The sequence below is a fragment of the Oncorhynchus gorbuscha genome, linkage group LG12 (genome assembly GCF_021184085.1).
Source record: "Oncorhynchus gorbuscha isolate QuinsamMale2020 ecotype Even-year linkage group LG12, OgorEven_v1.0, whole genome shotgun sequence".
Lineage (NCBI taxonomy): Eukaryota > Metazoa > Chordata > Actinopteri > Salmoniformes > Salmonidae > Oncorhynchus > Oncorhynchus gorbuscha.
In genome coordinates this window covers 26,511,268-26,534,246 of record NC_060184.1, presented here as the reverse complement: position 1 = coordinate 26,534,246, position 22,979 = coordinate 26,511,268, and the positions used below count along the sequence as shown (strand labels likewise).

General features: G+C 42.1%; 1 protein-coding gene across 1 annotated transcript; it reads left to right on the top strand.

Annotated features, from left to right (window-relative positions):
- The first annotated feature begins 4,979 nt into the window (after positions 1-4,979).
- LOC123991632 (zinc transporter 2-like) lies at positions 4,980-18,221 on the top strand. The gene is made up of 8 exons (XM_046293270.1): positions 4,980-5,294; positions 14,356-14,564; positions 15,560-15,706; positions 15,892-16,045; positions 16,264-16,501; positions 17,338-17,443; positions 17,637-17,771; positions 17,967-18,221. Exons 1-8 carry the CDS (start codon positions 5,203-5,205, stop codon positions 18,110-18,112), a joined length of 1,227 nt encoding a protein of 408 aa, XP_046149226.1. The 5' UTR covers positions 4,980-5,202; the 3' UTR covers positions 18,113-18,221.
- Positions 18,222-22,979: the final 4,758 nt, after the last annotated feature.

The following is a 22,979-nucleotide window of genomic DNA, read 5'->3' as shown; positions in this document are numbered from 1 at the left end:
AGTCCGCCCAATGCTACAGTATTTCTACGGAACCAACAACGGCTCTCCCTGACCTAACACAATCCCAAACACTGCCGGATCTGATCACAGCCACAAACCAGACCTCAGATGGGGTGGCTTCTATACCTACCTCCCTCGCGGCAGAGACACTACTCCTCCAGCAAGCACAAGCAGTTAGCTTCCCTGAGGAGTTAAAAGCTCTGAAAGCCGGTAGGGAAGTGGCTAAGGGCAGCCGTCTTCTCTCTCTTGACCCAGAATATGATCCAATCCTTGGAGTGATCAGAGTCGGAGGAGGCTGCGCCAAGCGGAGGTTTTGGACCCAGATGCTATCCACCCAATTATCCTCGACTCCAGACACCCTCTTACCAGGCTCCTCATCAAGAGTTATGATGAGCGGCTTCTCCACCCAGGGCCAGAGAGGGTCTATGGGGAGATGAGGCGGAAGTACTGGATAATTGGAGGACGAGGAGCCATTCGTAAGCACCAATACGCCTGCGTAGAATGTCAGAGATGGCGGGCTGGAGCTACGGTGCCCAAAATGGCAGATTTACCCCCTGCTCGCTTGCGCCTCCTTAAACCACCCTTCTGGTCAACAGGAGTAGATTGCTTCGGCCCCTTGATGATCAAGTTAGGTCATCGTGTGGAAAAGCGCTGGGGCATTCTATTCAAGTGTATGACAACCAGATGTGTCCACCTGGACCTACTGGAGAGTTTGGATACGGAAGCCTTCCTCATGGCCCTACGGCGGTTTATCTCCCGACGGGGGAAACCCTACGAGATCCTGGCTGACAGAGGTACGAACTTCAAGGCAGGAGAAGCCAGGTTAGAGGAAGCCTTCCAAGCCATGGAACCCAGCCTCCAGGATCAGCTGATGGACCAACAACTCTCATTCAAATTTAACCCTCCAGGCGCTCCTCATTTTGGAGGAACATGGGAGCGAGAGATCAAATCTGTAAAGACGGCCTTACAGTCGTACTAGGGGACCAAACTGTCACTGAAACTGTCTTGAGGACTGTCCTGATAGAGGTGGAAGGGATTCTGAACTCCAAACCCTTGGGATATCTCTCTGCAGACATCGCTGACCCGATCCGGTTACACCGAATATGCTCTTGATGGGACGTCGAGATGCGTCACTTCCTCAAGCCATGTATGCTGATACCAACCTCGTAGGCAGACGCCGGTGGCGACACAGCCAAATCTTAGCTGACCATTTTCTACCAAGTCTACAGCACAGAGGGAAATGGCGGAGAGAAATGGCCAGCCTGGAAACTGGCCAAGTAGTAATGATGGTGGACCCTCAGCTGCCTCGAGCCTCCTGGCCGGTGGGCCGTATAACTAAGACCATGCCTGGGACCGATGGTCGTGTTAGATCAGTGGAAATCCAGGTGAAGAACCGGACATATATCCGGCCAGTTGCCCGACTGATTCCTCTCCCTGAGATGACAGAGGATGGGGAGCAATGAGCCTTTTTGAGGAATGTGGAAATTAACAAATTTCCGGGGTGGCTGTAGAAAAGGCCCATGGAGTTGGTGGAATACTCCTTTAATTAATTGCCATTTACTCAGCTGGGCCAGGGGCGCTTTAATTAGGTCAGGTGGAAATGTCCTACAGATCTCAACTCTATAAAAGGAGGAAATTGCCATCGCCTGATCTCGCTGCTTTCTCTTCCCTAAATCCATCTGATCCAGAAGTTCTGTGCGTCCATGAATCCACGTAAGTCCACCGACTCTTACCTTTCATCTGAATGATCTGTGGTGATCGGGAGAGTGGGCCATTCAGTTATTGTTTATAGTTATCACCGCGGAGCGGCTTGGAGCGCACGCTTCAAACATATTGTGTAATGTGAATTGTTAATAATGACTGCTATGATTTGATCTTTGATTATGAATTTGATTGTATACATGTTATTTGTTTCCTTTGTGATGCAGCACAGACTACCAGTAAATATACCACTTTATGGTTAAAGGAATTCCTGCCTCAGTCTCATACATTCCTCTGTCACCTGACACGTGACCACCTGTTCACCTTCACTGTCAGTCATCCTACCTGTCCAGCAACCCACACAGATTCCACTAATCTTTCAGTTACGACCAAAACATGTCATACTCTTTTGGTCCAGACAGCACCCGATACATGGGCTACACATACTGAGACAGAGGGGCACGTGTCCCTCGCTCAGATGATTTCTCCTGTGAGATTCAGCCACTTGCAAACTAATTTAAAATTTACGAAAACACAAGGGAGATAATTTTTATTAGTCAAATATTTGGGTAAGCCTGGCTTCCCTTGGCAACCATGAATACACGTCACAGCTCATAATATATCATTCTAAAACAATTTCTACGTGTTTTGTGTGAATGGGCATGATCATACGATATTAAATGTTTAATTTAGGTAATGTATAGGATCTAATGTAATATTTGAAAAATGTATTTTGGCAAGCTTAGATTTATCCAAAGATGAATCTTATCCAGTACAAATGATGGAATTGGAAATACATGCAACACTATAAACGCCAAGCCATTGTCAGAGTTCAGCAGAACAACAATAATCAGGGTTGGTGAGTAACTGCATGTAATCTGATTACAAAAAAACCTAGCTGTAATCCGTTACGTTACCAGCAAAACTATTGTAATCAGATTACAGCTACTTTACTTTTTTTGTTGATGATTACTTTTTGGATTACTTTTACATTCAGAAAGAATGTTTGAGAAAAATACATTGTCATCTTTCTGTTTTCTCTGCCATTCAATTCAGCATTGAAAAAAGGCGCAAGTTTAAATTAGTTCCGCCTGCAAATCTGACCACAAATCAGAGACCTCTATGATGACAAACACCAAATGTGTTTAATGGATCATTTGTGTCTTCTTATAATCCATTTTAAGGGCAAAGTAATCCAAAAGTAACTGAAGGTAAGTAGGGGGGTGAAATGGATAAAAAAAAAAAATCATTATCAAAATGCCTATGTGGAATACAAAGATGCTGGCCCATGTTGACACACTTAAAACTGCTGTGCCTGTCAACAACTACCATCACTCGTTTAAAGGCACTTAAATATTTTGCCTTGTCCATTCACCCTCTGATTGGCACACATACACAATCCATGTCTCAATTATCTTCAGGCTTAAAAATCCTTATTTAGTTTGTTTCCTCCCCTTCATCTACAATAATAGAAGTGGATTTAACAAGTGATGTCAATAAGGGATCATAGCTTTCACCTGGATTCACCTGGTCAATCTATGTCATGGAAAGAGGTGTTCGTAATGTTTTGTACACTTGGTGTATTGTGGTGCAGTGTGCTAAACCACTGAGGATGAAAGTAGACGACTGGGGTACAAATCTTGAAATCAATTAACATTACATTACGAAAATGGTTAGTTTGTAGATTATGTTTTTTTTCTTTATTCATAAAAACTAGTCTGCGAAATGTATAGGCCTAGCCTACGTTTCACATGAAACACGGCTATTAGTCGTGTTTGCTTACGACTCAAACGGCATCGATTTCAGAACCAGTGAACTGGACAGCTCCCCTAACTGGATCATGTGAAAAACCGAACACGCCCCAAATGAAACTCTTAGCTGTCGCTCTTACAGGTTCACTACATGTTTGTTAGGAAATACTTTAAAAAAGGCTCATAAATAACGATGCATCTGGTACAATCATTATAATTCTTAAGTTATATCGCAACTGGGAAATGAGGCCCTGGCTCATTGTTTTATCTGTGGCAGCGCCATTAAAGCCATCTACATTTTGAAGTTGTCCATTTTCTTCTTCTACTACTTCTGAGTTGGCAAATAAACTGAAAAGGGTGCATACTGCCACCTGTAATTATGGAAGGTTTTCTCAGGAGTATAATTAATTGGCTGAGCTCTCCTGATGACCCAGATGGAATCATGTGATCCTTCCTTAAAACCCCTTAGGAAGTCCCACCCAGTTGACAACTTCCAAATGGTGAAAGGAAAGTCCTCAATGGCGCTGCCCATGCTAAAAAAGGATTTGGGGCACTCAGGTCCTCAATCGATCTCTCTGCTCCAACCTTACCGCTTGATGTGTGCCAAAGGTATTCCGCGAATTTGACTCAGATTTTTTTTAATGCACACAGCATTCGATGAAAATCCTGGCTGGTTCTACTCTAGTCGTTGGCATAGGTGCAACCTGATATTGAATTTGGACATGTTGAAAAGTTGTTTTACCTCTGAATGTCTGATGTGTGACGACCCTCCCACTCTGTCTGCCGTATTCTGTCTTTGTTCTTGTTTCCTTATTAGGATGACGGTGGGCGGAGTTGAGAGGGTCGTCAGCTACATGGGAAACACCTGGGCCAGGTATCTCCCAGGATAAATAGACCTCTTCCACATTCATGGAGGAGACTCTCTCCATGCAGACACCTGTTGTAGATTCTGTTGTGGTTCTTGGTGGCCTTTTGTTTGTTTGCTTTGGCACCTTTCATCACCCTGCATTATCACATTCATGCATGCAAAACACTCACTTACACTACTGATTACTGATTACACACACCATTGTATATTATACTTAGTTACTTATTTAATAAATATAGATTTTGCTACTCCTTATCTCCACGTTGTCTCCCTTTGTTACGGGCTTTGAGCCGGTTCGTGACAGATGCTATTTGCATGTCATGACAATGCCGTTTAATTTGGAAATGGTCATTGAATAAACTATAGGCTATGGTCAATGTCCACGACGTTATTAATGAAGCTTTCAGTAATAGGTAGCAGCCTACTTGTAGATACAGGCTTTTGCACTGTAATGAAGGACACCATCACAATTCTAAACTTGCTATTCCTCTCAATTTGCTAGGTTAGCCGCCGAAATATCTTGCACTTTTTTGACGTCGACACACGTTGTCGATACCTTTTTAAGGGCTTGGCTGTTTCAAGTCAGTTGTGACTTGTAGCTGCACCAAAGCAAACGCCTGCACATTCACAGCCAATTTCACCACCTGGGCTATAGGCTACTGCAGCAGTGGAATTGAGAGTAGGCTACTAGTTTGTATCGGGTCCGATATTTGCAACTGGTGATACTTATTGCCATGAAGGATTTAATTCGTTTTATTAGCACAGTTGGTATGGCTTGGACGAATTTTCTCAGTGCCATTTAAGATACGGTCGGAAAGATCGCCGTGAAACTCCACATCTTCAGATTCTGCTTAATTTGTTAGATACAACGGGTGACAAGACATGAGCATGGATACAACTGTGAATTCAGGAAGAAATTCCGAGAAATCTCACCTCGTGCACGAGACGAATGCCAAAATGTATTCACTGAAAAGGTAATGCCATTTTTTTCCCTTCATGTTTGAGTTGTGATTATTTCATATGAAGCAAAAATAATATAGATGTTGTGATATTTGGTTAATTCTACATGCCATATTCCGATATTTAGGTTGCGCATTAGCCTACAAAGAGGGAGAATATATTTGTACAATTATACAAATACAGTAGACTGGTCTATTTTATTTTATGCAGTAATATTAAGGGTTTATTAAACTGAAAATATTTAGGCTACGGTGCAGGGCAGTACTGTAGGTGTACACTTTATCTTGTGTTGTGATTGTTTTAAACTGTAGTTAGTGTAGCGTATTGTAATTGTTGGAGACATAGGCAACCAAAACCAAACTGATAGTCCTGTTTCTGAAAACATGCGGTAATGCAACGAAAATGTATGTTTCCACGAAGTAGGCTCCACATACCATGCGGGGATAGCTCACGCTGCACATAGAAGACATTCATATTTGTAGCCTATAATTTCCAAGGTTCCAGTGTAATAACCGTAGTTGCCGAATTTAGCTTTATTCACGCTGAGTCTATTCTTAATTAATAACCTGTCCGGGTGCTGCCAATAAGCAGGCAGTGTGTGAAATGTTTTGTCTGAATGAACAAATCATTTCCATGCTTGGCTTCATTTTGGACATTATTTGACGGATGGCCCGAGGGAAGTTCCATGATCACTGGTAAAAACGAATCTCTCATTACGAGATCTGATGGGAGTTTGGCGAAACACCCTGAGACCTTAGCAATTATATTAACTCATTTTAAGTAATAGTAAAAATAAGTGCTTTTCACTGGGCGTTTGCAGATGTTTATCCGTCACTTTTAAAATGTTCAGATACAAAATTGTAGACAATTTTATTTAGTGAGCTATATTTTTGTAAAATTACAATGTGCTGCCAATAGATTTAAGAAAATCCTTGAAATAATTATCTATTTAAAATGTGCATGGGGGGGAAAGTCATGTTTATATAAAGAAATAGACAAGCTAAATGGATTATTAGGTCTACCTATTTGTGTAAAAAAAAAAGCTAAATACAAAATAGTCTAACCTAAACGAAAACTATTACTCTATTTTAGTAGCCTATGGGTTTAATATTTGATTCCCAATGGTATAGCAATTGTAATCGCAAAAACAAAAGGTTGAATGACAATTTGATTTCAGCACCATGGACAGCAGTCGCGTTTAAAGACTCTAAATAATCATTTGTCCTTAACTGACTTTCCTAATAAAGTAAAGGCTAAATACATTTAAAAAACATTTGACAAATGCTAGTTTTTTTGCCACTCAAGTTGGTTATTGACGTGAATAGAAATAATAAACGTATATTGCAACAAATAAACTATAGAATCCATGACGTTATATTGATTTTGGGAATGTATTCAAATATGAATAGCTAATACCCTATCCTTAGGGAAGTACATGTGGATCATCATATGGGAATTGGGCCTACACTGGATTCAGAGCGCTGGCGAGACCTGGCTATCTCCAAGGAAAAGTCATAACCCATTCGGCAAAAACTGGTTGAATAAACATTGTTTCCAGGTCATTTCAACAGATACAAAAAACATCTATGTATGATGACGTTGAATCAACGTGAAACTGTTTGCAATTGCAAAAAGTCTTTAATCTAAGGGATTTGTCTTTTTTTTCTCACCCAGTTTGCAACCTAAAACCAATGACATGGTGACATGTTTTGTTGATTTCACGTTAGTTGACAACTGAACCAAATGTAAATAAAAACTAGACGTTGAACTGATGTCTGTGCCCAGTAGGAAGCCAAAAGTGTGTTTAGTTAACGGCATTAATAGGCCTATAGGAAATGCCCCACGATATTATATTTATTTATTTGCCTTGTGTTGGGGTTAAGTGGACTCACATATTTGTCCTTTGTTTTTTAATTGCAGTATGATTTGCTTAGTCAACCCCACCATATAATCCCCCCTCCCCAAAATGGAATAATTGCTAAACTAATTGTATATATTAGCATCAGCAAACACGTGTTATACGAGGTGTGTGTTATACGTGTAGAGACATTTGTATAGAGCCTAAGAACGGTTTTAATGTCTTTAATCAAATGATCCGAAAATGCTATTAGATTTTAATAACATAATTTCATTTTTAGTTAAAGATTCTGAACAGTTATTCTGATTCCCATAATATTTGTTTGTGATAGAAATGCTCACATTTTTTTTGAAGTACTTTTTCTCTCACTGCTAACTACCAGGCGTATATTCACGAGCTCTCCCTGACTGATAGCTCTTCGAAGTGCCATGTCAAGAAACTTGGATATAGTGAGCAGGGTAGCAGTAAAATCATCTCAAGCTAATTTGGTGATAATCAATGCAACTCAAACAACATTGAAATTGCATCAATAATTTTGAATCTCCCGTTTTCCATGTCTCTTGTGATGCACTTCACAGCAGCAGTGAAGGATGTGTTGACATGATAACTCCTTTTGTTCCATGCTGGCTGAAGACCTAGCTAGCCAGTAACTAGATAACACCAGAAACATATAAGTATCTTTGTCATAGATGAATGGTGCAAACTTTAACTTGTTGACACCCTACCAGTAGATTAGCTATCTAGCTATACTACTCCCCTCTGCAAACACATTCTCCAATGTTGGTTACAAGTAGGTACTTATTTAAATTAGGTAAGAGAATATCTTAGTAGAATTGGTTTATTAAAATGAGATGTTAGCCTATCCCCATAATAATCCTGAATTCTGAATCCAAGTGTTTGGCATGGGGGAGGGGGGGGGGACCAGTAACTTTATGATCAAACTTTCAGTGTAGAAGCAACAGTCATTGTTTATACTTTGGTCATACTTTTATCTGGTTTCATTGAGATATCATCCAATTTAATGTAAAATATGATTTTGACTGTTCATGACCTTTTGGATAACTCTCTCACGAATTTTGACCCTCCATAAACACCAACACAATAGTTATTTTCTAATGCTTACATACCTTACTAAACTAAAGTGATATTTTTTTTACAGATAGGCTAATTGGGTTATATTACAGTAAGGCAAAAAAGTATTTAGTCAGCCACCAATCGGGCAAGTTCTCCCACTTAAAAAGATGAGAGGCCTGTAATTTTCATCATAGGTACACTTCAACCATGACAGACAAAATTAGATTTTTTTTCTCTCCAGAAAATCACATTGTAGGACTTTTTATGAATTTATTTGCAAATTATGGTGGAAAATAAGTATTTGGTCACCTACAAACAAGCAAGATTTCTGGCTCTCACAGACTTGTAACCTCTTCTTTAAGAGGCTCCTGTCCTCCACTCGTTACCTGTATTAATGGCACCTGTTTGAACTTGTTGTCAGTATAAAAGACACCTGTCCACAACCTCAAACAGTCACACTCCAACTCCACTATGGCCAAGACCAAAGAGCTGTCAAAGGACACCGGAAACAAAATTGTAGACCTGCACCAGGCTGGGAAGACTGAATCTGCAATAGGTAAGCAGCTTGGTTTGAAGAAATCAACTGTGGGAGCAATTATTAGGAAATGGAAGACATACAAGACCACTGATAATCTCCCTCGATCTGGGGCTCCACGCAAGATCTCACCCCGTGGGGTCAAAATGATCACAAGAACGGTGAGCAAAAATCCCAGAACCACACGGGGGGACCTAGTGAATGACCTGCAGAGAGCTGGGACCAAAGTAACAAAGCCTACCATCAGTAACATTCTACGCCGCCAAGGACTCAAACCTGCAGTGCCAGACGTGTCCCCCTGCTTAAGCCAGTACATGTCCAGGCCCGTCTGAAGTTTGCTAGAGAGCTTTGGATGATCCAGAAGAAGGTTGGGAGAATGTCATATGGTCAGATGAAACCAAAATATAACTTTTTGGTAAACTCGTCGTGTTTGGAGGACAAAGAATGCGGAGTTGCATCCAAAGAACACCATACCTACTGTGAAGCATGGGGGTGGAAACATCATGCTTTGGGGCTGTTTTTCTGCAAGGGGACCAAGACGACTGATCTGTGTAAAGGAAAGAATGAATGGGGCCATGTATCGTGAGATTTTGAGTGAAAACCTCCTTCCATCAGCAAGGGCATTGAAGATGAAACGTGGCTGGGTCTTTCAGCATGACAATGATCCCAAACACACCCCAGGGCAACGAAGGAGTGGCTTCGTAAGAAGCATTTCAAGGTCCTGGAGTGGCCTAGCCAGTCTCCAGATCTCAACCCCAACCCCAGAAAATCTTTGGAGGGAGTTGAAAGTCCGTGCGCCCAGCAACAGCCCCAAAACATCACTGATCTAGAGGAGATCTGCATGGAGGAATGGGCCAAAACACCAGCAACAGTGTGTGAAATCCTTGTGAAGACTTACAGAAAATGTTCGACCTCTGTCATTGCCAACAAAGGGTATACAACAAAGTATTGAGAAACTTTTGTTTGTTGACCAAATATTATTTTCCACCATAATTGGCAAATAAATAAATTAAAAATCCTACAATGTGATTTTCTGGATTTGTTTTTCTCATTTTGTCTGTCATAGTTGAACTGTACCTATGATGAGAATGACAGGCCTCTCTAATCTTTTTAAGTGGGAGAGCTTGCACAATTGGTGGCTGACTAAATACTTTTTTGCCCCATTGTATGTAAACAGTGCCAGTGAGATCAGTGTGCGTTCAGCAATGACAATAGGACTTTGATACAATCTGAGCTTTGATATTGTAAAACAGAAGTAGAAATGAAATGGGTTGCTTGACAGCCCCATGCATTCCAAGTCTGGGACTATAATTATGAGAGCGAGACTGATTTTGCAACAGGTAACACCAAACCTGGAAAAATTTCAGCGTGAAATGTATGGCATGTTTTAAGTGTGCACACAATGTGTGGGGATGAGGGTGTTGCAGTGTCCCCGAGTCTTCAGATCAGCAAAGTAGGATGGTCTTTACTGTCAGTCACCCATGCCTGAGAAATCTTTGCTGCAAGCTGTGCATGTGTTCTTGAAAACAAGATTACCATTTGGGAGAGGATGGAGTCAATATAGCCTATGTGTTTTTAAAGGCCCAGTCCAGTCAAAAACATGATTTCCATGTGTTTTATAATCACTATATAGACAAAAGTATGTGGACCCCTCTTCAAATTAGTGGATTTGGCTGTTTCAGCCACGCCCGTTACTGACAGTTGTATAAAATTGAGCACACCGCCATGCAATCTCCATAGACAAACATTAACAGTAGACTGGCCTTACTGAAGAGCTCAAAACTTTCAATGTGGCACCATCATTGGATGACACCTTTCCTACAAGTCAGTTCGTACAATTTCTGCCCTCCCAGAGCTGCCCTGGTCAACTGTAAGTGCTGTTATTGTGAAGTGGAAACATCTAGGAGCAACAACGGCTCAGCCATGAAGTGGTAGGCCACACAAGCTCACAGAATGGGACCACCAAGTGCTGAAGCATGTAACACGTCTGTCCTCGGTTGCAACACTCACTAACGAGTTCCAAACTGCCTCTGGAAGCAATGCCAGCACAATAACTGTACGTCGGGAGCTTCATAAAATGAGTTTCCATGGCTGAGCAGCTGCACACAAGCTTAAGATCACTATGCACAATGCCAAGTGTCGGCTGTGTGGAAGAACCTGACTGGCCTGCACTGTTCCTAGGCCGTCATTGAAAATAAGAATTTGTTCTTAACTGACTTGCCTAGTAAAATAAAGTTTTTTTTTTTTTTTTAAAGAGCCCTGACCTCAACCCTGTCGAACACCTTAGGGATGAATTGGAATGCCGACTGCGAGCCAGGACTAATCGCCCAACATCATTGCCCGGCTTCACCAATGCTCTTGTGACTGAATGGAAGCAAGTCCCCTTAGCAATGTTCCAACAACTAGTGGAAAGCCTTCCCAGAAGAGTGGAGGCTGTTATAGCAGCAAACGGGGACCAACTCCATATTAATGCCCATGATTTTGGAATGAGATGTTCGATGAGCAGGTGTCCACATACTTTTTGTCATGAAGTGTATATTCCCACTGAGATTAGAATAATACTGTGAAAGTTATGATAATGCCCTTTTCGTGTAAGAGCTGTTGGGGAATAAACACCTTACATTTCTGCCTGTTTTGGTGGGATGGCGTCTTGGCCTGCCTGGTGACATCATCAGGCGGTAAATTAGTTAATAGACCAATAAGAAAGTGAGTTTGAAACCTCTCTGCCAATGACAGCAAATTTTCAGTTTTCCCCTCCCCACTCAGACCACTCCCAGACAGTCCTAGCAAAATCCTTGCTTGAGAAATTGCTCTTTGCTAAGAAGCTATTTTTGTTTATTTTTGACCATTTTAATTGAACGCAAGGTACGTAACCTAATCGTTACCCAGAAGTGATTTAATATTGAGATAAAACATCTGCATTGAACCTTTTTTTTAAATGGATGGAATAAAGATGAAATGACAGATTTAAGAATTGAATTAGGAGAGAAGATGCTATAGGCTACAATGTGGATGCAACTGCAGAGCTTCTTCTAAGATCATAATTGCAGACCGCAGTGCAAGGTCTACTGGCTGCTGTCCAGCATCAGTGTCAGGTTCTGTAGACCGGCTGAGCAGGCCAGTTCCCTTGTGTCTGAAAATCTGAAACTCTTTGATTAAACATGCTTGAATTTGGGGCCTTGTCAGTCTGGCTAACATTAATGGCTATTAGCCTTATGACAGACCTATTTCCAGACATACCACTCAATAAAAGGCACCAAGGTAATGGTGCTCTGGCGTCACATTTCAGATTGCTGTCAAGATCTTTTGTACCAAATGACCTCAAGAATCCCTGCTCCCGCCCGTCTCTCTCGGTTATTGAAGATGATAGTAAAATGGGCCATGAAAACAGTAGTTCATCAGACTTCAGTGGATTCATCATATTTTGACCAGCCCTTTGAACAACACAGCACCATCATTTATTACATTTCCCAAAATGCCCCTAAATGATCCAACATGGCATGTGATAGGCCTATGCCAACGTATCTACAGTACCAATGGCTCTCCAGGATGAGCAAAGCAAACAGAATTTCCTTTTCCAGCTAATTAATCGTTTGCCGACTAATCATTTAAACAGCAGGCCTAAACAAATAAACTAAGTCTTCAGGCGGTCTTTTCAAATGTATTTCTTAAAGGCCTAGTGCAGTCATGTGATTTTCCAGTGTTTAAAACCATACAATGCCTTCAGAAAGTATTCACACCCCTTGACTTTCTCGAAGAGCTTTGCACACCTGGATTGTACAATATTTGCCTTTTTTCTTTTTTGACATTTAAAATGTTGCTCTTCAAGCTCTGTCGAGTTGGTTTTTGATCATTGCTCGACATCCATTATCAAGTGCTGCCATAGGTTTTCATGCTGATTTTTTTTAAAGACAATTTTAAGCAGGCCACTCAGGAACATTATGTCGTCTTGGTAAGCAACTCCAGTGTATATTTGGTCTTATGTTTTAGGTTATTGTCCTGCTGAAATGTGAATTTGTCTCCTGTCAGATGGAAGGCAGACTGAACAAAGTTTTCCTCTAGGATTTTGCCTGTGCTTAGCTCTATTCCGTTTCTTTTATCCTAAGAAAATACCATAGTCCTTCCCGATGACCAGCATATCATGATGCAGCCACCACCATGCCTGAAAATATGGAGTGGTACTTACTAATGTGTTAGATTTGCCCCAAACATAATGCTTTATATTCAGGACAAAACTGTATTTCTTTGCCACGTTTTTTGCATGATTACTTTAGTACCTTATTGCAAACAGGATGCATGTTTTGGAATATTTATATTCTGGATAGACTTCCTTCTTTTCACTCTAATTTAGGTTAGTATTGTGGAGTAAATGCAGGCTGTAACCCAACAAAATGTGGAAAAAGTCGAGGGGTGTGAATACGCCGAGACTCTCCTTAGGCTCTTTAGTCTGCTTGTCTTGAGCACAGAAACCTGGAAATACATTTGCTCTTTCATAGTCTACACCAAATACATTGTGTATCTTTACTTGTTTTAAAAAACAATTGTATTTTTTGTTTTAAATCTACAGTAGCAAGACAGTTGAAGGAAATAACTTCATGCAGTGTGTTACAGTTTGGGAGGGAGAAGAGAGCCCAGTAGTCAAGACACTGCTGCAGAACCATTGTAGAACATTGAACTAATTTGCATTCATGTTTGATTCTAAATCTATGCTCTAGAATTCATCCAGATTGGACAAGATGTAAAATATTTACTGTGGGTAAGACATCCCTGTGTAAAACTGTAATGAGCCTATGTTGCGGCTTTGTCAAATATCCATCTTAGAATTTTGATGAACCAGTGGAGGCTGCTGAGGGGAGGACGGCGCAATATAATGGCTGGAATGGAGTGGTATCAAACCATGTGTTTGATACCATTCAGCCATTGCCACTTATGTATGACAGACGGACATTTGAATAGCCTCCATGCGTTGGGTTAGGATGTGAGGGGGTGTATTTGTTCTCATGTCCCCATGGTGTGATTAAACAGAAGCTGTTTTCCACTCGGCCGGCTCCTTTTAACCTGCGTGTCGCTGGACTGATGGAGTCGGGGCCAAGAGCTGGGTTATCTCCTGGAAGCAAAAATTTGAGTTTTTCCACTTCATTTAGTCTCATCATCCTCATTGCACATGGGGAGAGAATAGTTGCGGTATGTTTTATTTTTTGTGTATTATTTTCCATATATATATAAACAAAGATAATTATACATTATTATAGATACTCAAACATATTGTTCATTTATGTAATACTTGATATACATTGCTTTGGCAACGGTGGCAACCACCCATTCATGCCAATAAAGCATTTTATTGAATTGAGAGATTTGCTGATTGAGATGTAATCAGATCTGTGGGAGTGCGCGACATTCTGATGATCCAAGCAGACAGGGGCTGAACATCAACCCCAACAAAACCATGTGTATTTTCACAATGCATACATATCAAAACATCCAAGTCCATTCAATATACTTTAGGTTGTTATGCAGTATCCTCTTATGAAAAGATCATAAGACAGGGCAGACCTACTGTATGTATGTTTCATAAATGACGTTGTCATTTCCTTTCCCATCCCAGTTCCTCTTCAGACTCCAAAGAAGACTATCCCAACATCCCACTTGAGAAGGAAGATGTGGCTGGTGCCATTAAGCTGAAGCAGCCTGTTGGCGCCCATTGCCACGATAACAAAGCAGTGAGTGAGGAGAACCATGACACGCTGCTGGCTAAGAAGAAGCTGTACATCGCCTCCATTGTGTGCCTCATCTTCATGATCGGAGAGATCATAGGTAAAGGCTGGGTGATAATATTCCTCAGTCTAAAATGCTCTTTCATACCTAGGGCCAGGAGCTTTTCCTAACCAGAAAAAACTAAGGCCCCTTATTAGAAGCTATTGACTACTGAGATCAGAGTAATGCTTTAAAAAAAAATCCTGGTCACATATAGAAAAAACTATTGGCCATAAACTGTAATCTATACAAACTATGAGTAGGTTCCTTAAACTTTGAAGTCAAGGTGAAGTTTTTTGGTGATCGCTGGGTTTAAGGCCATCTGAGTCAGTAGCACCGTGGGCAGTTCTCTGTAATGACGATTTTAGAGGCTACTAGAAATGCGTCCAGCCTTTCATGTCGAAGTCCTCCCCTGGAAAAAAGACAAATGTCCTGTCAGCCCAAAGCACAATGGAGAGGAGGTAAAAGTGAGGAAAGCATGACGGTGACATTTTATATTCTATATTTAATGTCTAGACTTCCTTCCGGGGCTTGGAGTCATCCACTTTCTTCACACCGACTGTTGTAAAAAGATATTCAACGTTTATCTCCTAGTCAGCGACTATTACTGTGGGAGAAACTGAAACTCAGAATTGTTTCTATAATTCTTTCCCTTGACATTTGGAATGAAAGAGACTCATTCATCATCAATAGCATCTAAAACAGGGGTACTCAAGTACCATTTGAGAAGGTCCGGTTATATATTTCCTAGGTGGTAAAGGTCCGGCTGGATATTGTCGTTTATCGGCGTAGTAATAAACCCCCACCTATTAACCCATGTGACCTCAAACTGTTCACACCCCTCTTGTTGACGGACAAAAACAAATTCAAGCAACTTTCGCCCAATTCTACACATTTTATGGGGATGAGATTTGTTTTGCCGTTTTAAAGCTATTTTCCTGCAATTCTACACATCTTTCCATATCTTACGTGTTTATATGATACCAGGGGTCGAAGCCTGACAAACATGAACATTATGTCTCTCTGAGACATCTCCATTGTCTGTGTATCTACAGGTGGCTACCTGGCCCACAGTTTGGCTATTATGACAGATGCAGCTCACCTCCTGACTGACTTCGGCAGCATGATGGTCAGCCTGTTCTCCCTGTGGATCTCCTCTAGACCACCCACAAAAACCATGACCTTTGGATGGCACCGCTCAGGTTAGGCCCATGACTTAGCAGCTTAAAACATCTTTGAAGATACTTTCCCATTTAGTCCCCAGAACACATGGTGAATGTTGTCATAGCTAAATAGTAATAGCCAGGGTCTCAATTCTCTAAAATGATGGATCATTTTAGATCAACAGATGCGTGGTACTGATTGTCACTGTCTCCAACCCCCACAGAGATCCTAGGAGCGCTGGTGTCAGTGATGTCCATCTGGATAGTGACTGGGGTGCTGGTTTACCTGGCCATTGAGAGGATAGTCAAGAACGACTTTGAGATCAACAGTCAAGCGATGCTCATCACCTCCGGTTGTGCCGTCATAGTAAACATCATGTGAGTGGTTCATTCTCACGGCTTTATAGCTTAGTTATAATCATCTGCACTTGATTGGGGAACAAAATGCACATAGTGAAATAAATACCTTAGCTGGGGTAAGCCATTCAGCTATGTTGTCTGTTTTAATGTTCATCAGCGCATATAAACTGAAGGATAAAGACAGAGCAACTTTAGACTATGGACATGTATCATCCTCTATTCCCTCCCTCCTTTAGCATGGCGTACATCCTCCACCACTCCACCACCTTCCATGCCCAGAGCTCAGGCTACCAGCAAATAGACGAGAACGGGCAGGGCCCTTTGGGTCACAGGCACTCCCATGTGGGCCACTCCCACACCCTGCTGGGTCATGGCCATGGCAACACCAGTGTGAGAGCAGCCTTCATTCACGTGTTGGGAGATCTCCTACAGAGTGTTGGGGTCCTAGTGGCTGCCATCGTCATCTTCTACAGGGTCAGTAACAAGTACTAGTGTTTACACCTTACAGTACACTTACATTATGTTATACTGTATTTATTTTACAGTATAACAACATTTTTGGAACCCTTTTACTCCCCGTTGTCGTGGTATCAAATTGGTAGTTAGTCTTGTCCCATCGCTGTAACTCCTGTACGGACTCTGGGTAGGCGAAGGTCGAAAGCCATGCGTCCTCCGAAACACAACCCAGCCAAGCCGCACTGCTTCTTGACACAATGCCCGCTTAACCCGGAAGCCAGCTGCACCAATGCGTCTGTGAAACGCCATAAACCTGGCAACCGTGTCAGCGTGCATTGTACCCGTCCGGCCACAGGAATCGCTAGTGGGCGATGGGACAAGAACATCCCTGCCGGCCAAACCCTCTCCTAACCCAGACGACGCTGGGCAAATTGTGCGCCGCCCCATGGGTCTCCCTGTCGTGGCCGGCTGCGACAGAGCCTGGATTTGAACCAGGGTCTCTAGTGGCACAGCTAGCACTGCACCACTTGGGAGGCCCATACTGTATTTATTTACAGTGCAACATATTCATGTTCACTGAAAATGTCAGGTTCTTGGGCAAAAAGTCATAAATTGACATCTAACAATATACCATTTGGAGAGATGCAACTGTTGTGCTATTGATGTCGCTCAGTCTCAGTAGGAAGAGGTTAACGTCTCATCACCCTGCAAGATGTTGCTCTTCCATTAGAAACCCTCCCTGTGATTAAAGTGGCCTAATGTGTTATGGCATCAGTAGAGCAGCACCCCATCACCCTCTGATGCCAATGTCTTCTGCGTGTGTCATTCTCTCTCCTGTGGACCTTCTGTTGCAGCCTGAATACAAAGTAGCAGATCCCATTTGTACCTTCCTCTTCTCTGTGTTTGTCCTTGGGACCACCATCACCATACTCAGGGATGTTTTCAGGATACTCATGGAAGGTAAACTCAACAGGATTTCCTGTTTCTCCTGCTCTGAAGTGAGCGAAGGTGAATTCAAAACAATAAAATTGTTTATTCAGACATTTTCCTCAGTTTGTCAATTCATTTATTCATATAAAAATGCACAATAAAGCATTGCCTCGTGTTCCATTAGCTTTTTTGAACGGGCTAGGCCTCTGTCCTCATTCTACAGGGGCTCCTAAGGGAATAGAGTTTAACTCGGTGAAGGAGGTGTTGCTGTCTCTGAAGATGGTGAAGTCTATGCACAACCTGCGCCTGTGGGCCTTGACCGCGGGACAGACCCTGGTCTCCGTCCATGTAGCCATCGGTGAGACCCAGCCTCCCTTAGTCTGACACATGACATCACTCCATTTAGATTGTGCGTGCACAATCTACCATGTTGATTCACATGCTGCCAGTAGTGGCCAAAAGAAACCAGTTGACACAAGCAACTAAACTATTAGACATTACAGCCCAAAAAGCACGATTGTTGACATCTGTTATGGCCATTGTTGTTTCCCAGAGGAGGATGCCGATCCCCAGAGTGTCCTTAAGGAGGCTACAGAGATCCTCCAAACCAAGTTTGGTTTCTACAGAACCACCATCCAGGTGGAGCCCTACTCTGATGACATGGCCTACTGCACACACTGCCAGGATCCCATGGACTAACAGCAGTGGAGGCTGCTGAGGGGAGGACGGCTCATAATAATATCTGGAACAGAGCAAATGGCATGGCATCAAAAACATGGAAACCATGTTTGATGTATTTTATACCAGTCCACTCATTCCGCTCCAGCCATTACCGTGAGCCCGTCCTCCCCAATTAAGGTGCCACCAACCTCCTGTGACTAAGACTCACAACTACCATGGAGACAGAGAGCTGTCATTTTGAAAGGAAGTGGGTACTGTATACATACAAAAGCATACAGTGCCTTCAGAAAGTATTCATACCCCTTGACTTATTCCACATTGTTGTCACATCCTGGATTCAATGGAATAAATAAACTGCTCAAAATAAAAGGAACACTTAAACAACAATGTAACTCCAAGTCAATCAAACTGTCCACTTAGGAAGCAACACTGATTGACAATACATTTCACATGCTGTTGTGCAAATGGAATAGACAACAGGTGGAAATTATAGGCAATTAGCAAGACACCCCCAATAAAGGAGTAGTTCTGCAGGTGGTGACAACAGACCACCTCTCAGATCCTATGCTTCCTGGCTGATGTTTTGGTCACTTTTGAATGCTGACGGTGCTTTCACTCTAGTGGTAGCATGAGACTGAGTCTACTACAACCCACACAAGAGGCTCAGGTACTGCAGCTCATCCAGGATGACACATTAATGCGAGCTGTGGCAAGAAGGTTTGCTGTGTCTGTCAACGTAGTGTCCAGAGCATGGAGGCGCTACCAGGAGACAGGCCAGTACATCAGGAGACGTGGAGGAGGCTGTAGGAGGGCAACAACCCAGCAGCAGGACCGTTACCTCCGCCTTCGTGCAAGGAGGAGCACTGCCAGAGCCCTGCAAAATAACCTTGAGCAGGCCACAAATGTGCATGTGTTTGCTCAAACGGTCAGAAACAGACTCCATGAGGGTGGTAGGTATGAGGGCCCGACGTCCACAGGTGGGGTTTGTGCTTACAGCCCAACACCGTGTAGGACGTTTGGCATTTGCCAGAGAACACCAAGATTGGAAAATTCGCCACTGGCGCCCTGTGCTCTTCACAGATGAAAGCAGGTTCACACTGAGCACATGTGACAGAGTTTGGAGATGCCGTGGAGAACGTTCTGCTGCCTGCAACATCCTCCAGCATGACCGGTTTGGCGGTGGGTCAGTCATGATGTGGGGTGGCATTTCTTTGGGGGGCCGCACAGCCCTCCATGTGCTCACCAGAGGTAGCCTGACTGCCATTAGGTACCGAGATGAGATCCTCAGACCCCTCGTGAGACCATATGCTGGTGCGGTTGGCCCTGGGTTTCTCCTAATGCAAGACAATGCTAGACCTCATGTGGTTTAGTGTGTCAGCAGTTCCTGCAAAAGGAAGGCATTGATGCTATGGACTGGCCCACCCGTTCCCCAGACCTGAATCCAATTGAGCACATCTGGGCCATCATGTCTCGCTCCATCCACCAATGCCACGTTGCACCACAGACTGTCCAGGAGTTGGCGGATGCTTTAGTCCAGGTCTGGGAGGAGATCCCTCAGGAGACCATCCGCCACCTCATCAGGAGCTTGCCCAGGCGTTGCAGGGAGGTCATACAGGCACGTGGAGGCCACATACACTACTGAGCCTCATTTTGACTTGTTTTAAGGACATTACATCAAAGTTGGATCAGCCTCTTGTGTGGTTTTCCACTTTAAATTTGAGTGTGACTCCAAATCCAGACCTCCGTGGGTTGATAAATTTGATTTACATTGATAAATTTTGCGTGATTTTTGTTGTCAGCGCATTCAACTATGTAAAGAAAAAAGTATTTAATAAGAATATTTCATTCCTTCAGATCTAGGATGTGTTATTTTAGTGTTCCCTTTATTTCTTTGAGCAGTGTATATACCGGCCTGTTATGGAACCCCAATGTCTTGGGAAAGGTCTTTAATTTACTGGTCAACGACCTGCCCGTGCACGGTTTTCGTCATGTCACCTTCGGACGACAGGGACCGGTGTTGGAATCCGGCTCGAAGGACCAAATTGTTATGAGAATTTTGTTATCAATGTTCATAAACTTCAAATAATCTACTCCGCAACCCAGAGTTTGTAAGATTCTGGTTTAAATGAAACGCAGATTTCTCAGTTTACAATAGTCAAAATGTTTATTCATGAGGACGTCCTAACATAAAAAATGAAAACCCAGTCTTTATAACAAATCTTCAAATCTTAAGCTACGCCTTGCTGAGGCAGTCTGTTTTTCCACTACATAGATACATTGTTTAATCTTTCATAACTTTATAATCTTTCAACAAATTATTTTATCAGTAACAAAATCTTAATTTAATCCATTTGAAATCCAAGCTATAACAAAATCTGGAAGAAGTCCAGGGGTGTGAATACTTTTAAGGCACAAACTGTCAATGTAAGCTAGGAATGGAAACACTGTGCACCATCATGAGACCATAAAAACAATTCTGATCCATCAGGGTTACAGGACATACTGTGTTGCATGTGCACCATATCATGCCAAATATTTCAATATAAATACCATCTATTCAGGAGCTATTGATATTCCAGAAAATTAATTTCATGCCAAGAAACTGCATCTCGGGGAGGGAGACATGTTAAATAGGAAAATATTCTGAATGTATCAGCACATATGCTTCACCAGTCTGTGCTGATGTCGTGCATTTTAGACTTAGCCATTTGGCTTTAGCAATCCCTCATTGGCATGGTGCATTAGGGCAACAGCACAGTGTAATAGCTTGTCTCTGAGTTCTTTGGAGTAGTACATTGATATTGACATAAGAACCCTGAAACCAATGAGATTTCTGTCTTACCCAGGCCTTTATTTGTGCTTCAGTTGAGGGTGTCTGCCAAATGGTAGCATTTATATTGTTCACAATGGAAAAGAGTTCTGGTTCAAATTAGAAAATGGATTATGTCAGTGTGAGAGAGCATCCTACAAGCTCACTCATCTCCCTCAGAGGAGGAATCCTTAAGACAGACCAATTTACAAACGGAGTTGGTCGATTTAGTTTGAGCATTGTGGGCTGTGTTTATCTATGCTCCGGGATATGCCTTAAGCAGATATAGCAAATAGACTGGCTGATACTCAGACAGTGCTATATTCCTCATTTGAAACTCGCTGGAGGTAGGCTACATTGGAATGTGTTAAATTACCCCTCCAGTTGTGCAGTTTCGTTGACATCATAGCCACGCCTGGACGTTTTCTTTCAGTGGTTTGGGATGACACAAGCGAGAGGTCAAATGAACGAATCCCATCTCTATACTCCCACCTATGCACATTCTCAAAAAGCGTACCCATACACAGTCCTCCTCACCCACTCCCACGCTGTCATAGGCCTACATGCCATGGAGCTTTGCACAGGGTTTTTGTTTGTAGTTCCAGTGCCCCCACACTGCCTCAACATCCTTCCTACATTCCAGAGAGGGTCAGTCAGCTTTCTACTCCGTACCTATACACTCCCACCACATGCATGCACACACACCTGTCAGCATCATAAAAACAAACCAGCAAATAATAGTGTATCACTTCAGAAAATGTACAGTGATAAGTGTATTGTACAAAAAAGTCCAACCTGTGACACGCTGACACTTTGAAATATAAATGGCACTCGCCATTCTTGTTGTACTTTTGATGCCTGCAGCCAAGTGTCAATATTGTAACCAGCACTGAAAATGAACAGAAATTGACACACATTCTTCACCGAACACTTGCATGAGTGTTTATCATTCAGATTGTGTAATAAGGATATCGTCATACGACTGCTCATATGACTATTTGGTAGGGATTACGCTTCTAAATGTCACTGAACTATCCGCAAATCTATTTGGATCACTTTTGATGAAAGGAAAATCTATGTTAAATCAAATGTAAATATTTTAATTTGTAAACCACATGGAAATGGAACAAAGCAACAGGAGGTCAAAACGACAGGAACCAACTGCCAGTGTATTACTTTTGGACCAGAAAGTGGTTATAAAGCATCTCTCACCCAGGCAAGTCTACTCAAATTCAAAATAAATATTATTAGTTCACCAACTAAGTGTAATGTTTAAGAATGCTGTCTTGTATTGTATGAAAATTGCAAATATCAGTATTGTTTAAAAGTGTAAATTACTTTGATTTATTGTATAAAATCAGTCAAGTCTTGTGTGTAAATGTTTGGTGATATTATATTAAAATGAGTGGTTGCAGTTTGATATTTTATTTATTTTTGGTGAGATTTTTGTAAAACTTAAAATAAAAGTGTGCAGATGAATTATTTCATTATTTTCAGAGCTGAACTTTACAGGCCAATACTATTCTTCATTAGTGTGATCCAGATAATCCAGTCATAATCAGGACAACTAATTACATCGTTTACTGTACAGGGCAGCAGCAGGAAATATTTACATATCACCATTACTATGGCTTTGTTCGAGAGCATCAAATCAATGATGTATCGTGGGTAAATTGTGACAGACTGATTTGCAACTAGTAATGAGTCATAAGTTGCAATGTTGAACAAGGCCAGAGGTGGCTATCACTTCCTCACCTACCTACACTTTGGCCGTGTTCGAGAGCATCAAGGCGACTGCCGACTGACTGATCTACAAATCATGACTCATTATTATTTGTAGATCAGTATGTCAGAATTGACGCATGATACACTGTCGTTTTGATCCTCTCAAACATGGCCGTAGTAATGGTGATATGTGACTCGGTGGCGGTCGGTGCCGTTTAAGATGAGGGAGGTTGATATTTTTTTAATGAGCATGGCCTTAGTCATCCAATATGCTATAATAGAACTGTCAGTCATATTCCATTCACCCAGTTCAATGTAACATCGATAGGTTTAGGCTACTACATGATAATC

Coding starts and splice junctions, on each gene's coding strand:
- LOC123991632 (XM_046293270.1), top strand. CDS start 5,203: ATGAGCATGGATACAACTGTGAATTCAGGAAGAAATTCCGAGAAATCT. Junction 14,565..15,559: donor CATGATCGGAGAGATCATAG/GTAAAGGCTGGG, acceptor GTGTATCTACAG/GTGGCTACCTGGCCCACAGT. Junction 16,046..16,263: donor GCCGTCATAGTAAACATCAT/GTGAGTGGTTCA, acceptor TCCCTCCTTTAG/CATGGCGTACATCCTCCACC.